The 16,523-nt window shown below is 36.0% G+C and overlaps 1 protein-coding gene across 4 annotated transcripts; it reads right to left on the reverse strand.

Annotated features, from left to right (window-relative positions):
* Positions 1 to 6,074: 6,074 nt before the first annotated feature.
* Positions 6,075 to 16,146, reverse strand: LOC134647604 (uncharacterized). 4 transcript variants are annotated; one of them, XM_063501961.1, is made up of 5 exons: positions 15,983 to 16,146; positions 12,936 to 13,145; positions 11,256 to 11,337; positions 9,507 to 9,539; positions 6,075 to 6,563 (listed from the first exon to the last, which is right to left on the reverse strand). In XM_063501961.1, the coding sequence occupies exons 1-5, from the start codon at positions 16,113 to 16,115 to the stop codon at positions 6,551 to 6,553; spliced, it is 471 nt and encodes a 156-aa protein (XP_063358031.1). In that variant the 5' UTR covers positions 16,116 to 16,146; the 3' UTR covers positions 6,075 to 6,550. The 4 variants fall into 4 exon arrangements, with proteins under 4 accessions (XP_063358031.1, XP_063358029.1, XP_063358030.1 ...); XM_063501959.1 differs by having other exon boundaries at positions 11,190 to 11,337; positions 15,983 to 16,145; XM_063501960.1 differs by lacking the exon at positions 9,507 to 9,539 and having other exon boundaries at positions 11,190 to 11,337; positions 15,983 to 16,141.
* Between the last annotated feature and the right edge of the window lie 377 nt (positions 16,147 to 16,523).

Genomic DNA, 16,523 nt, shown 5'->3' on the forward strand with positions numbered 1-16,523 from the left:
AAACCAAGGCCATCTAACTCTAATTATATTTTGTTTACCCAAAAACTATAGAAGTCCAACTCACTCAGAAATTCAAAACATAAATCACTCAGGTAAAGCACTTCAAAATACATTTGTCATTCGAAATTGTATACTCGTTGATATAAAATTATCATTCAATACGATCAAAAATAAAACCTCGAGAATATATCATAAAAATGCCTGTGAGATTGAACCCCGGAAAAGTAATGAGGGTGATAAGTACTTACGTATAACGTCTCGCTCCGGATGTCAGGGTGTCAATAAATGATACATCGCTAGGAAGAGATTTTTTCGATATTTTTGACAGCTTGTGACAATGCCATACTTTGTAGCTAGCGTAGCGGAAGATATCACAATACTTACCATATTTTGTCATATTTAACTGCGTATTTCGTACAAAAAGTTATTATTGTTGTTGTTGTGTGTGTTGAGTACTTAGGAGGCTCACTGAGGGGCTTTATTAATTGGTGTAAAAATATTGTATAGATGCAGTTTCAGAACATATTTGTGCAATTTTTTGTCAAATTAGGTAGGTACTTGCCATTTAGTCGCCATGTAGAGTTTATACTCATTTAAAAAATCGGATTATACCTCGCAACATGCCAGTGGATCCTATTCTCACCTCACAAGCAATAAAGTGAATGACCTGTCACAGCGAGGCGGATGGGTAGACAGCAGGTTTAGTCAATGTCGCGACCACTTGCGCGGGTCTCGTCGCAAGGGCCGATTCGGTAAAATTGGACAAAAACTTCCGCATTCCATCAAGCGAGACGATAAATTGCCACTTACCTTATTGGGTAGATGCCCTTTTCACTGATTAAAAACCGATGACGAGAGCATCATACTTGATCAATGAAAACGATCGTATCATAAGATGTTTGACGTACTTATCTGTTTTTATACGATTTATGAGACACTCACTTACACTTTATAATTTTATAGGTGGCCACTTATTTTTTGTTAAGTTGTTATTTTTGACAATATCGGTATATGTATAATATTAAATTTCAGCGTAGGTATAGATATAAGTCGACCCCTGTAAACGCTATCGGTTTAGGTACTTATATATGTGAGGTTTTCTAGAAGTAAGTTCAATATGATGAAAATAGTTTCTGAAGATCCCTATTACTTCAAAGTCAACGGAGCCGTTCTGTCGCTAAAATTGTGTTTAGTTTTTAAGTTTATAAAATTATATGTATGTTAGTCTATAAAGTGCCTACTCAGTTCGGGACTACACCTAAGGATTCGAAGCCAAATAAAAATTCATCGTCGATGTAAGATACCTTTTATTTTACCAGTGGTAATATTACACAATTTACCTTTGGCAAATTAAGGACGGATAGTGAGACAGACAGATATTGCGAAATTATGAGGATTCCTTGTTAACTAGGGAATCCTAAAAGGCAACCTCTGTTTACACGGAGTAAGCCTGACAATGTTTCAATAGGTACTTAATGTTCTAATTATGATAAGTACGATAACTTGCCAATATATATGTAATTTCACAAGATAATGTGAATTACTTAATATAACTTTTCTCGTCCCGGTGATATCATCACCTGTATGTAGGCAACATTATCAACTGTAGCTATTTCAAATAGATCGACACGAGATTTTATACAAAATTAAGTATACATAAAATAAAATTCAAATGGACATTTTCGAAATCTTGAATGTGTTTTGCGTTGTGGTCTTATTTGCTGGGTGTGGTTTATTTGTTTTTATTTTTCCTGAGATGAGGGATTATATTCCTACTTCAGGCGTACGTAACAAGATACGTAATATGTAAAAGTACACGTAAACTTAGCAATAAGGTTTTCTCAATAAATCTTCTTTTATTAACGAACTTGGCATTCTTTCACATTTATGATTTAGGTAGGATAGGATGTATATTTAACCACGATCCAAGCCGACCAATAGAAAACAAAATTATAAATACATGTACATTAAAACATTAGACGCGCTCTATAGCCTCTTATATCTTATATCAGTATCAAAACATAAAATAATTTCTTAAGTCAATTTTTTATTAAGCAGAAACGTCTGCGAACGATGCTATTAAGCTTCGAAATAAATTAAAAGTGGAAAAATTCACTGTCTTGGGTGGGACTTGAACCCAACCCACGACCACTGGATCACTAGTACAGTGCTCTTCCATCTGAGCTACCAAGAACGTACCCAATTCAGTGAATATTTCCACCATACATGAGCCCTAGAGAGGCTCATAGCGACATCTACCGTAAGAGTACTACACTTCTAAAACGGCTACCAGAGTTCCAAATCATATTGGAAATTCATCAGTAATGATGCGCTATCCCATACTAAATTAATTTTGTATTAAGCAGAAACGTCTGCGAACGATGCTATTAAGCTTCGAAATAAATTAAAAGTGGCAAAATTCACTGTCTTGGGTGGGTTGGGTGTTGTTGGTGGGTTTTTCCATTTTTAATTTAATTTATTTCGAAGCTTAATTTCTTAAGTCATCTCAAAGATCTACCTATGTTAGCATTTTCTGCAATTGTAAGGAAGTTGTAAGGAAGCAAGAAGTCCAACGGTCCTGCTGCTTGCACTTGCACTTTTGCACTTTTTGTCGAATATACTAGCAAATACCTAGTGCTTTGCTATTCGTGGCTAGGGTCGAAGTCAACAGATGTAAGAAAAAACTCTTTCGCTAAACTACTACGAGGTAACCCCTGAGGCATTTCAGTGAGTGCTTCCCAAGATTACACGACTCTTTTCAAACTTGTTGGTGCTTCGAAACGGTACTGTGCGAGTATTTCATTTTGACTAGCATTTTGTACCTTCTATTTTCAGAGCATTTAACGCAACTATTATTTCTGTTAAAAAATAATACAGAACGTCACAAGTAGCGAGATCAAAACTTGCTTAAATTTATTATTATGGCTTTCATTATATGATGTATTTAATGTTGTGCAATAAAGAGTATTTGTTAGAACCTATTTTATGTTAAAGGTCAAAATATTTTCAGGATTGATGAAATATTATTTTTTGTCTGGGTCTAATATAATAACAAAAGAGATGTTGACCCTGTGTAATATAAGTATTTATCTATATCGGTTAAACTTACTACTTATGTATATACATATTTCTGTTGTTTTGTTCAATGTTGGAACTGACATCATAAATAAAAGATTAAAGTTGGACAAGGAGGACAATTATTTATGACAAAGTAGATTGAAGATACTAAGACTTGCTTTGTTTTATATTCATACAAGATCGTTAAAAGTGAATGCACACAGGTTCATATATAATATCACATAATTTGTTAGAAGAAATCAACGTCATCATTTAAACCTGTCTACAAACGATGATATGGACATCTAATTGAATTTGAATTTACACTTAAGTTAACTGACGAGATATTAAGTTGTTAACTTAAGTTATAGACGGTTGAATTGCATTGGAGTTTATAAATTTCTGCAATTCACGAAAATCTAATATTTTATAATAAGTAGAAGGCACACTCCGGTCGCGTTAGAAGTGTTAGAACTTACCAAGGGGAAAGGACTTCCTTCAAGTTCGACGTATACTTAATATGTGTTTCAAGCTTACTCTATTTGGTGAAGTTCAATTACATTAAATTTGTCGACTCTTGCATATGACGCTGCCCAAAAATTATAAGATATAGATGGTCAACCAAATCTTGTCAGTAAAAAAATTTTTCTATGGGACGATATCCCTTCGCGCCTACTTTTTCAAATTTGCCGCCTTTTTCTACTGACAAGATTTGGTTGACCCAGTATATTTATTTTATTTCTTGAGCTTAAATTATGTTGATTTCTCAATTCAATCAATTATCTGATAAAGCCTTTACGAGTGTGTACCCAGGGCCGGATTAACCCTAAGTCAGAGTAGGCAACTGCCTATGGGCCCCGCCTCGGCTAGGGGGCCCCGGCGGTCCCGCGCGCGCCAAAAACAATATTTGTTTCATATGGCCAAAATTCATAAATATTGTTTTTATGGTACCTAAATATTTATACCTAATGTCCAATATCAGTTTCTCAGATACACAATCATTAGATGATTATATAAATTAAGTTATTCTATAGATTTAAAGTCTGTAATATCGAGCTCGATTTTCAGGCTCCCGAGGGCCTAATACCTCATCAATGGAACTTCGGCCCTCCGAGTAACTCTTGCTTAACACATATTATTGTCGAGTAACATTTGACGATTGGTTCGTGTCAGAGCGCCTACCGCGAACCACGTTCGACGTGTTGCCTTTCTGTCGCACTTGTAAATTCGTACGTAAGTGTGACAGGGGGGTAACACTTCGAACGTGGTTCGCGGTAGGCCCTCAGAGCGCTGCTTTCTTACAGTTCGACCTTCGGCGTCGCTTTTTAACAAATATAAACATTGATTTCAGAAGCTTGGCCTTTTGCCTCGCATGAAAGCTCACCTTGCTGGTTATAAGTACGCTTCGGGCTTGTTCAGTAATGTGGAGATTGCTGAGCTCGACCTTCAGCCTCACTTTTTACCTCCATTTTTGGTTTGTCTTCCAAATCTCTTCTTCAGCTTAGCCTTTGTCCTCGCTGCGCCAAGCTCGGCCTGCCATCTCGCTTTTTAATACAATGGACATTAGTTGGCGTCTGTGCTCTAGCTGAGCTTATCCTGAACCACGGCTTTGACCTCGCATGAAAGCTCGGCTCACTGGGGAACTTCGGATTTTTAGGCCCGGCCCGGCCTTTTTAACACGTTTTTACATTTTTTTCACAAAAAATTTCGCGCTCGCTGCGCTCGCGTTTTTTTGCTGCTTTTCTGGTTGACCCTGTACCTACATGCTAGCTTACCTGGTGAATGAATTGTCATTTAAACCTATGGTATTATTACGTTAATTTTAATCATGTGGCTCGGCGTATGGTCTTATGGTCGGACAATCGCTGTCCAGCCTCGCACAATATTTAACTACCTATTGAGAAAAAAAGGGCTCTCCCCACACTTGACGCAAAAAGGAATCTGCAAAAACTGATAGAAAAAAGCTTTATGTCCAAGCAATAAGAGCGAAAAAGACATCGCTCGGCATGTTCGGATCGGTTCAACCGACACCTGATGGTTGAAATTAAAACCACAAACTTACTTCCCTGTACTGAAAAACTGAACATTATGTATTCAGAATTGACTGTAAGGGCCTAAGCGGGCCCCGAGCATTGCACTGCCTAGGGGCCCCGACATGCTTAATCCGGCCCTGTGTGTACCTACACTTTTCTTCGGGCCTGTTTACATATTGATTAGCGTTTACGTTTAGTACGAGTTCGTACATTTTAAACGCAAGTACTATCACGATTGATGTTCGAAATGTCATTGATATGTCATACTCATAGTTTTGAATTGCTTGGTTGGGTAAAATATGTATATTGTCTGTATTAACAACGCTATACAGTGTGTAAATCCAATACGGGCGAATATTTAAACGGTGGTTAGCATAGGACCTAAAAAGTATATTGAGATAGATTTTACTTAGAAATGCATTGAAAATTTTAACCATACAAAATAATTCGGCCCGCAATGTAATACACCACATAAGTTACGGGATACGAGCTTTTTAAAGTAACTGTCAACGCTTGTTGGCAGTTACTATAAAAAGCTCGTATCTAGTAATGTCATGTCATCTTCTGTTTCTTAATGTTTGCAGTACATTGCTGCTCGGTACATGTGGAAAAAATTAATCACGGGGTCATAATTAAGTGTAACTTAAAAAAACATTTTAATTAATGATAAGACGGGTAAATTCTATATCTGGTTTAATTTATTGCCCGTATTAGACTTACACACTGTATATCCAGCATTTAATTATATTGTATAAAAAAAACGAAAATTAACCATTCAAGTTAGTTTCCATAAGTAAGTAGCCATAAGCCGAAGTTAACGTAATTTAATAAAAACATGCTGTATAGTGGCTTATGATTTATGAAGTCTTTCGAGGTCTTATTTAAAAAAAATGTACTTATATGTTAGTTTTTTTTTCCTTTTATACGTTTATATTTTATTGCTAAGGTGCTTCATATATCTAGGTAAATAATAAAACCAACAAATATATTGTAATTATTTATACAAACAAATTGTAACACTAAATTACTAGAAGCTCAGCGTTTTACTATAAATATTATAGAAAACGCCCAAAATTCTATCTAATTACAAACAATTTATAGCCTGGTGATAAGTTCGTGTCAGTCTGTTCGACCAGCGTACAAAATTTAAAACTTATTTTCAGATAATATGGCAGAAACAACATTTCAACGATACTTTCTCACAACAATGAATTGTACAATACAATGAGCAAGAAAACTAAATTTTACCGAATTTTCGTTACATCGCTTATGATACAACCACGGTTCAACTTTAGAGCACTGCTACAAATCCGCGACAAAACTTAATACTCATTGAAATATTTACTCATTTTCCCACCAAGAAAACAAGATGTACACAATCTTAGCAAATACTTAAGTGATGCTCTTCTCGTTTTCCTGAAGTACGCTTGAGGCGACATCAGAAAACTCGCACTGCGCGACTAACCAGACCAGCTGCGAAACAAAAACAAACGGTAGTGTTAAATCTATCTATCTATCTAATACCTTTAAACGAGCAATTCTTGCATATTTATTTATTTATATATATATATATTTATTTATATGTATATATATTTCGGGGATCTCAGGAACGGCTCTAACGATTTCGATGAAATTTGCTATATGGGGGTTTTTGGGGGCGAAAAATCGATCTAGTTAGGTTTGGTCTCTGGGAAAACGCACATTTTCGAGTTTTTGTATGTTTTCCGAGCAAAGCTTTGTCTCCCAGATATTTATTATAAAAACACATACAATAGGATAGAAAATCTGTAACCAGACCAGCTATCATGGTCGCATTTTTATCACCTGTCATGCTATGCGTCACTTTCGCACTTACATATTTGTTAGAACGTGACAGCCATGGTGACAAATGATAAAGAGCCGGCCATCTTAGCCCTACAGAAAACGGATTTAATCATATAAAATAAAATGTAGCTGGGTAATAAAAGAAAAACATCGTTCAACATTTATTTGGCTACAATATTAGTGATTTGAATACGAGTATCTACACTATTAATCGAAAAAAAAACAATAATGGATTTTATGATTAAAGTACTTAAAATAACCCCTTTCTGAACCCTCATATTGAACTGGGAAGCCCAAACTTCAGTGACGTTTCTTTAATAGGTTTGGATATAGGTATTTTATTTATTAACATGTTGGAATCCGCATTCTTTTATACCACTATCAAGCTATAAAATTGGGTTTTACCTGATCGAAACTGCCAGCTGTAAGCTGGGTTGCTAAATATTCATATATCACCTCATGATATAATATTAATGTATAATGGGCATTCAATAGAAACCGGTCGACTTTACAAATGAAACAAATACTCCAATGCCCTTGCGTTAGACGACATATTTAAATAAAACATATATTTTTACATTTACTCCTATGAGAGTCACGTACGGGCATTGTAAACGACTTGTAATTAATTTCTCTTAATTTTTGCATTTTTACCCAACTCCCGCGAACATTAGGGTGATATTTATCAAGCAGATATTTATATACATGTTAAATTGATGGAATGAGGCTTATGTATGACTTAATGTAGAATTAAAATATTTTTAAAGAATGAGTTTTATTTTTCTAGACTCTGTGTTTCGAAGAAGTAGCTACTGTAGCTAGGGATGCAATGCAACCGGGATAAATGCTTAGATGACCTACTACCATTTAAAATAGATAGGTTGGCCTGCCTGGCCTCAGGCTAACTCTAGAAGTAGCCCTGAAGAAAGAGGGATATAGTTTACTCCTTAATTTATAAAGAATTCGGGTTTAGTTTGGTAATAACTTCTCCAAGATACAAGGATTTTTGGTAACCTTGGTAATAAGTAATAACTGTCCGTTCTTGAGTTCTTGTAGATAATAAAATGTAAAAACAAATATATTTATTCATCCTGGAGAAATGCGCGGCCCAGACTAGGCTAGGCTCGGCTCGGACTCGCCTGGAGCCAAGATAATAAACAGCATATTTCACACTAAACACTGACATAAGCTTCCAGAAAAGAAATGATATCATCTTTCTAATTTTATCTTAAGACTAAAATAAACTTATAATTTTTATCAATGTTACGTCACGAAACGCACACATTAGAGTAGTCATGAATAAGCCAGAAGCAGTAAATTAATTAATGATCGCCGATACATCGGTATCGCGCCGACATATAATATAAGACGGGAAAGATGCAAGGTAGTGCCAAAGAGAATAGAAGGTATAGAGAGTTACTGTCATGGTAAATTATGTAGCCACAGTACATTTACTGCCATCTTTTGACAGAAGATTAAAATTATTAGAACGCCATTTGACTTTGATCCTTATTCTTTCATTGATATGTGTTAATTTGTATATATTGAAATTAACGCCATATACTCAACAGTAGGCCAAAGGTATGGTGCAAACTTTTCGAGCGATGGCGCCACAACCACAACACAAATTTACCGTGGCTACATAGTTTACTTAGACAATCCGCCTCTATTTCAAATTCTCTTTGATAGTGCTATAGTGACTGCTATACAGAAAAGCTGGTATATTTTACTTGATCAGGTGTCATTTTTAACCAATACCATTGAGAAATAAGTAATCTTAGAGTGCTCATTCCATTCATGATTACCATTAAAACTTTATACCTTATAACTTCTATGGGAACTATGGTAAACTCGACTCGCTTAATATCAAACAAGATTATCAGAAGCATTTCACCAGTAATATCTAAGATTTACCTTTAAAAGATAACACACCGTGTGAAACCTATAGGTAGGTACCTACTTAAATTATTAATGTATTTTTTAAATACCGTCGGCCTCTTACACCTTTGAAGATAATAACCGCCTCCGACGACGGTAATGGTTACAAAATTTGCATGACATTCAATGTAACAATTACTTCATTATAGTCTCTAGCATAGGTCAAAGACATGAGATGAAATGCATGTATAAAAATATACATAAACTGAGTCATCCTCAATACAAGGTAGATCTCGATGTTGCATCAGTCAAGGACTTTTAAATTTAAATAACAAAAACAAAGGCTTATATTTTTGTAGATTCCCTTTTAACTGCACGTTGCAACCGTAATTCCCCATTATTTTACCTTAAATTCTCAAACTAGAGTTTACTGACTTTACTGCAGTCATTTAGGCGAATACCTCATTAACAACTTGTTAACACCTACAGTTACCAGAAGTGCTTAGAAGAGTATAACGAGACGCAAACCGTGCAAAGAGATATAGGGTTCAAATTAGTACATAATCTCTTCGACAGTCAGACGGCGGCGGATGCGAACGTTAAACCAATTTTAAAAATCGTATTAGCGTTCATGCAGGTGTTCACAGGGTAAGTGCATTAAGCTCAGAGGGCTAACTACGTGGATAAAATAAGGCACTTTGGCACTGCACTCACCTATGTACTTCTACGTCATATGAGGGAGCATGGCTGGAAAATGTATTAGCTATTTAATACAATGAATTCTAATTATTCAACTCCTTAATTTTATGGTAAGTAAAGAGTAGTACTAATCATATTAAATACTTGTTATATATTAGTAGAATATCTGAGTATACGGTCGTTATGTATGTGTTTGTTTTGTGATCGTACGAGTATGGAGCGGTAGTCGTGAGCTAAATAAGTGCTTCTTACCTATAAATCCTATCATATTTCTAGTAATTCTGTTAGGTTCGCGTATGTACTTACATTGTTGGAGGTGCAGAGGGTTTAATGATCTCAGAATTAGCGTGTAGGTACATATATTTTTTTATGTTTTATTAGTAAATGTGTGTGCGCACTTTATTGCACATTATTTTCTATGGACGATCTATTTTCATAGTTTACCGCGGTTTTATTAGAACATATAATATGTTTTTCAAGCTATCGTCTACAATTTGCTAGTTTTACTTTGACATATATTATGATAATTCTGTCGCATAATTTACATTACAAACGTAGAGCAAACAATTAAATTTATAACTAACTTAGAATTCCATCAAATACTTTTTTATCAAACTCGTTCTCATTTGGATTAACATTTTTTATAAAGTTCGAAGCATGAAATGATAATTGCTTAAAGCTATGAATGACAGCGCAAAATTATCTAAGGACATGTTTGTTATATATCGTCAAGTCATGATGAACTGTGATATTCAAAGTAAAATATGTGAAGCCTGGAAGTAAATTCGACTTATCTTATGACAGCTCGCGATGATAATACACTCATATATGCCAAATTATCCAGTAATCCCAGGCTCCAAACTTAGGGAGCCCCAAGCGAGAGCCGTGGAATTATTTCGAGACAACGCTTGAAGCAATGATGATTTTGGTGATGAAGCTAATTTGAAAACTGAATTAAGATATTGACGGCAAACAGTTATGTTCTTCTGTTCAAAAGAATTTAGCCTTCCATTTTTGAATAACAATAGTTAAACATGTTGGTACCGTAAAATGGGGTGAGTAGGGGCAAAACTGACATTCAAACCTCGATAACATTTTATTTTTACATATGCAAACTGAATGTGGACGTTTGTATTTTAGTTTTTATTTTATTTTGGGTAGTCCATTTCATAACTTTCACGATAAACAGGAAATCCCACCTCACCCCTTAGTCCCTCGTAATTGGGGTGAGATGTGATTTCATACAAAGGTGATTTTGGAAGATTGTTGGATCGTTTTTTTTTTATTATGAGTATTACTATAGCTCCATTTTAAATTGGAATACATTATTGTTGTAGCAGTAGCCTTAAAATTCCATCTCACCCCCCTTTCATCCCCTCTCTCCCCATTCATAACCCAACTTCTCCCCGCGAACCCTACTCACCCCATTTTACGGTATATACCTAATTAGATTCTAATTTACATAACTAAATCCCACTTAGCCTTTTAACACCGTCGTGGGTATTTTAGGGAATACTTGGACTGAGTGAAGTAGACAGTCAACGATAAAAACGCTTTTGTAATAGTCTACCAGAAGTTGGTATACGGTGAGTCGTGAGTAATATCAAAAGACGAGCTGTCAAAAAACAAAGTAGAACCCCTCTTCCGGATGAGTTGTTATTGTATTAGGCGCTAGCGATGCTTGTTAGGACCAATCACCTGTTATACGAATACGAATGGCCGTGTTGAGCAGCGCTGACGACCTTGACGGTGGTCGGTACTGACTTGTGCTTGCTCTTGAGCGCGATGGCGCCGGCAACTCCCGCGCCGACCGCGCCGATCTTAGCCGCTTTCAGCCCAAGGGCACCTGAAAGATCGCAACATCACAATAAGATTGAAATCTAAAATAAAAGCAGACAACGCCACTGACGCTAAAATTCGCTTAACTGGTGAGATGACAGGCGCTAATGTGAAACAGTCGTAAAAGTAAATCGTATTAGAGCAAAGGAAGACTTGAATTTGGGCTAGGTGATGCAAATAAAATAAATGTAAACAAGTAGTGATGGTGGAATGCTCTATTTTAATAATGACGGTAAAAAAATAATCAACAATTTACATAAACGTGTTCCCTTTTTTATAGATAGCTAACTGCAGTACCTACCTAGCTATTAAGCGAGCAAGTTAGGTATTCAAAATTATCTGAACCCGACTTTATTGTTAAGAGATACTGCTACTAACTGTACGTACGTGTATGAGTCACCTTAAATATTTCGTTGCTATATGTTTTTTTATTTTATTTTAACAAGTATAAAAATATGTATATCATATTCAAATTTTGTTAGGTACTATAATTAAAATTTGGTAAGAAAAATAGTAATAAACACTTTAAAACAACAGGTATCCATATGACAGCTAAATTAAATATCTAGGTACTCAACAATTTGATTATTACTTAATTATTATTGCAGTCAACAGTCTCACGGGTGAACCTATGATTAAACTATTGAAAGGAATTTTCCGGACGTACGTATTGGAAAATGAATAAACGCTAAGTGACAATGGGTTCCCACACAAACATTACGTTGTAAACCAAATACATACACTGAGATGTGCTAAACGGCATTGACCCATACACAAATTGTTCTTTTACCGGATTTTACCTTGATGTTACGTTAGATGTTATATCTAGTAATAGTGATGACCGATGACACAAGGCAAGGTAAATTTGCGAAATAGCATTTGATACCAATTAATAATGTCTCTACCTCTATCCATTGACAAGGACAATATTTATATATTTATATGTGGAACAGCTATTACGAGTAGGTACATATTCGAAGAGTGTAAACATACTCGGCAACGATATTTGCCTTAAGATTATAGGTCAATACGGATTTAGCAGATTGGAACTTAGTAACCTTGAATTAAGTAATTTACACTGAGATATTGTCATGTGTGCCCTAAATTATCTGATGTTTCTTTGGTTTATTATTAGATTACAGATCTAGTCAAAGCCTAGCTCTGAGAATTAATTACGTAAGTATTAGGTACATTTAATTAGTCGTACCTTCGTCCTTATAACCTACCTATCCAACCCTACCTACTTATGTCAATATGAAAAATAATCGTCAAGAGAAATTCATCTATGTTATTTTTTACAAATACAGCCAAACTTTTTATTTATTATTTACCCAAAGTAAAAATATATGCCAATTTTTTATTTATTCATAACCTCACAATTGAAGCAAATATATAATTATGTTGTACACGGTCACGTTGACCTATGAGTTCTTGTAATTCATTTTTTTTTTCATATGTTCGGTGTTGGCCACTAAAGATTCTACAAGGTCTCACCGTCATCACACCGCATGCTTAGCAGCTCAGCAACCTTTTCTGACTCACTAACAGGAACACAACAAACACTACGTGTACGGAGATGTTACATTTAGCGATTTAATTTCATACCAAGCAGCAATTTTTTCTTCAAGAGTAGAAGGCCCCTCTTGGCCCTGTGGCTCCTTTCGAGCTCGGGGGTGTCGTAAAGAGCCTCATGGGCCTGTTCGGGTTCTTGGAGCGCCTCCACTGCCGGGTATCGCTCGTAGTGGGCCCCCGCCACCACTACCGCCACCAGGCACGCGAGAACGATGATCGTGGACGACTGCATTTCTCTGGTTTCTGGAACCACACAAACCACACAAAGGTGTTGTAACTTAGTCGTGCAAAGAACGCTTTAGGTAAGTAGTTACTTATGCATAAATTTAGACTTTGACCAGACTTCTTTTTTTTTATTTGCCCGGCTCCCATGAGCCGTGGCAAAATGCCGGGACAACGCGAGGCAGATGGTGGACTTTGATTTATGTTACAAGTAGGTGTATTTAGAGATTCCATTAGAACTATAAATATAAGTATATATTAGATCGCATTGTATTATTTCTTTATTAGACAAAGAGATGTTCATTATACTCGTACCTACGTAAAAATAGAACAGCTTTCTGCAAAATTGTGTGTACATTTTGACTGCATATTGCAGGTATAATTATGAGAGCCTCTCCTTTGCCAATGCAATGCAATATCAATAAGAATAAATTTAAGTTGGGAAGTTTCTACATTTTCATTTGCTCTTTGCAAGGTAAGTACATATGTATTGCTAATTTAATTAAGAATGAATTATTTTTTAAAACGAAATATTTGCTGAAGTATTCCGATGATCACGCTGGGGACACGGAAAGTTTAGCCATTTTTTGTAATCGTCTTTAGAGCAAAAGCGTAAGTTACAAATATCACCTAAGATTTAGGAAAACATTCACTACTTTCATTACTTATATTAAAGTGTCAATGTGTTGATGGTTTGTTTGAAGTCAACACACAAAATCATCGATATTAAACTTTCGTGAAACATATTTTAAACTGTTTATACGACAACTTGAATCACTTGAATTTTTAGTCGCTATTGGCGACATGTTTCGGGCCCTTCGGGGGTCCATCCTCAGGCTAGACTAAAAATTCAAGTGAGTGAAACCGTTGTCGTATAGGTAAACAGTTCAACACACAAAACCTTTGTTATGGCAACACGTACATAATAGCGTCGGATACTTTGTACGGAAAACCGATGATCGTGGTCGGCTGCATTTATCGGATTTCTGGAAATACGTTTAATGGCCATTACGGCTAGGGCTGGCAAAACATAAGTTGCCGACGCCTGGCGAAGAGTTTAAAAACTACTAGTATGTAATTTTGTATTTAGAAGATTGTTGACAATTTGAAAAATGTATTTTTTTTCTATTCAAAATCTTTAAATTTTCTCCTCGTATGTAGGTACCTATATTGTATATTTTGTGCGAACAAGATACCTATAGATAGACAATAAGAGATAAAGGCGAGACTTTTAAAGCACGAATAGATAGGCAGCCCTGGTTACGGCTGATCCATTGAAGCGATTTCTGCGATTAGGTTACGTCTGATTGTTATGTTTGGCGTTAACTAATAACCTACTACAATGTAACAATGATATTATATAACCATAGATAGGTTATACTCATACTTGAGGAACACAAAAAATACTTCCATATATATTTCTGTGCCTACGAAGAAATCTGTCATTTTTGATTAATTTTCTCATTCCATCTATCTTTGTCACACTCGTTCTTAAACATAAGGTCGTCTCTTCCTCTTTTGGTGTACGGGAGCTCGTTAGCACGTGCACATTTCTCGCTTGTCCATCAGCGACTAAAGGCAACTTGTCCAATTTGTCACAAGGTGAGCGCTTCAATTTTGGAACGCCTATAACCTATCTTGAGTTATAAATCATTGCAATGTAACGCTGACTTAACCACGCATATTAACTGGATGCGTGAAAAAACTCTCATTAAATACATTATACTTCTTCGATTAAACAAATATAATTGCGTAATATTTCGTGTAAGATTATGATACATGTATCACTACTACGCATAACTACGAAAACGTACAAAAAGTTGTCCCTTGTTAGTAAAAGGACAGTTTTGCATGTTATTCTCATAGCATCCACAACAAGTTGTGTAAGACAGGTAACAACATACAACAGAACCCTACACTAAGCATGGCCCGACATGCTCTTACACAATTTACAGGCGGCAAATTCTGACGAATACTTATCATCTTACGAATATTTACTATTTCAAGCACGTTCAATATCATGCATGACAATCTTAAATACATATATCAAAGTCGACAAGACTTACGTACCTATGTAGCTAATTATTATAATAATGAAACTTTATCCTGAATACCTTATTTTACTATTAATTAGATATCAGTTTACTTAATTGTTACACTTCTTTGATGAATAAAAATTGTACCGAACCATGCTAACTTTTCCAAATCTTTTGTAAAATTTATCTTTTAACCGCGTAACTTAGAACTCCTATTATATATATTTTTTACCCAAGCGCTCTTATTAGCTTGTAACATCCTTGAAATATTCATCTCAGTATTGCTACACAAATATTTTTAACCAAAACGTTTTCCAATGATACCAGAATTGAATTTTTTAAATCCATAAAATGTTCGAACGAACGTAAATACTTTCAGATAAAAAGAACGCTGCAAGGAAGCATACCTCCGGAAATTGAGACATTTCTATTTGGTTTTCGTTGAACATTTCCTAGCCATCTCCTTGGCGATCCGGTTGCGGGTGGCGCGAGGAAACATTTTCTATCAGCACCAATACAAATGTACCAGCGTCTCACCGATACCTATATTAAGCTAGGTAACCTACACGAAAACTACTACGACAAACAAACACGAGGTCGACGTCGTCTTCTGATGCAATGACCCATGAAGATAGCTATCACAGCGACCCTGGTTATAGTACTGACATCAATTTATAATAAATATTGATATATAAACTGATGTATAAACTATACATGATCAAATATTTTACTAGTAGCCATAGGGTTTGTTTCCTAAATAATAAAACCGTTAAACACTTTTTTCCGCTAAACTAAGCGACGGCTCCTTAATATAGTTACTACCTTGGCTTGTTTGTTTGCCCGGTACACAACACAGCACTGCAGTCACAGACACACAGATGACAAGGAATCGGTGTCGAATTCTTATATAGACTGCAAAAGCGAAGCCCGAGGGGAGGGCGCATGGACGATGCATGCCTAATTGCTTATGGCAGAGTGGGCACGGAGCCACTCGCGTTACGTCGGGTTCAAGGAAGCGCTGGACACGGCATTGTGACTAGGGTTGCCAGATCGAAAGGCGCTATTATCGGGAAAAAATATCAATTTTTCGGGATTTTGGGCCTTAAGTCGGGAAAATGAACCATTCAAATTAAATTAATTGTATTAAAAACAACAATATTTTACATTATTGGCACTACGTCAGCTGCTCTGCCCAATCTAGCCACGCGCGCCCCGCGTGCGCGCTGACGGGCTCGACGCGGGTCGCTGGTTCGCTCGACGACAGTTCAGCCAGCCTATTATGGATAGCTTTATCCATCTTTATCCACGTGATAAAATAACTGTCACTGTTTAACACCGTGGGAAAGAAAGTGACGGACACCGT

This window comes from Cydia amplana, chromosome 4 (genome assembly GCF_948474715.1).
Source record: "Cydia amplana chromosome 4, ilCydAmpl1.1, whole genome shotgun sequence".
Taxonomy (NCBI): domain Eukaryota; kingdom Metazoa; phylum Arthropoda; class Insecta; order Lepidoptera; family Tortricidae; genus Cydia; species Cydia amplana.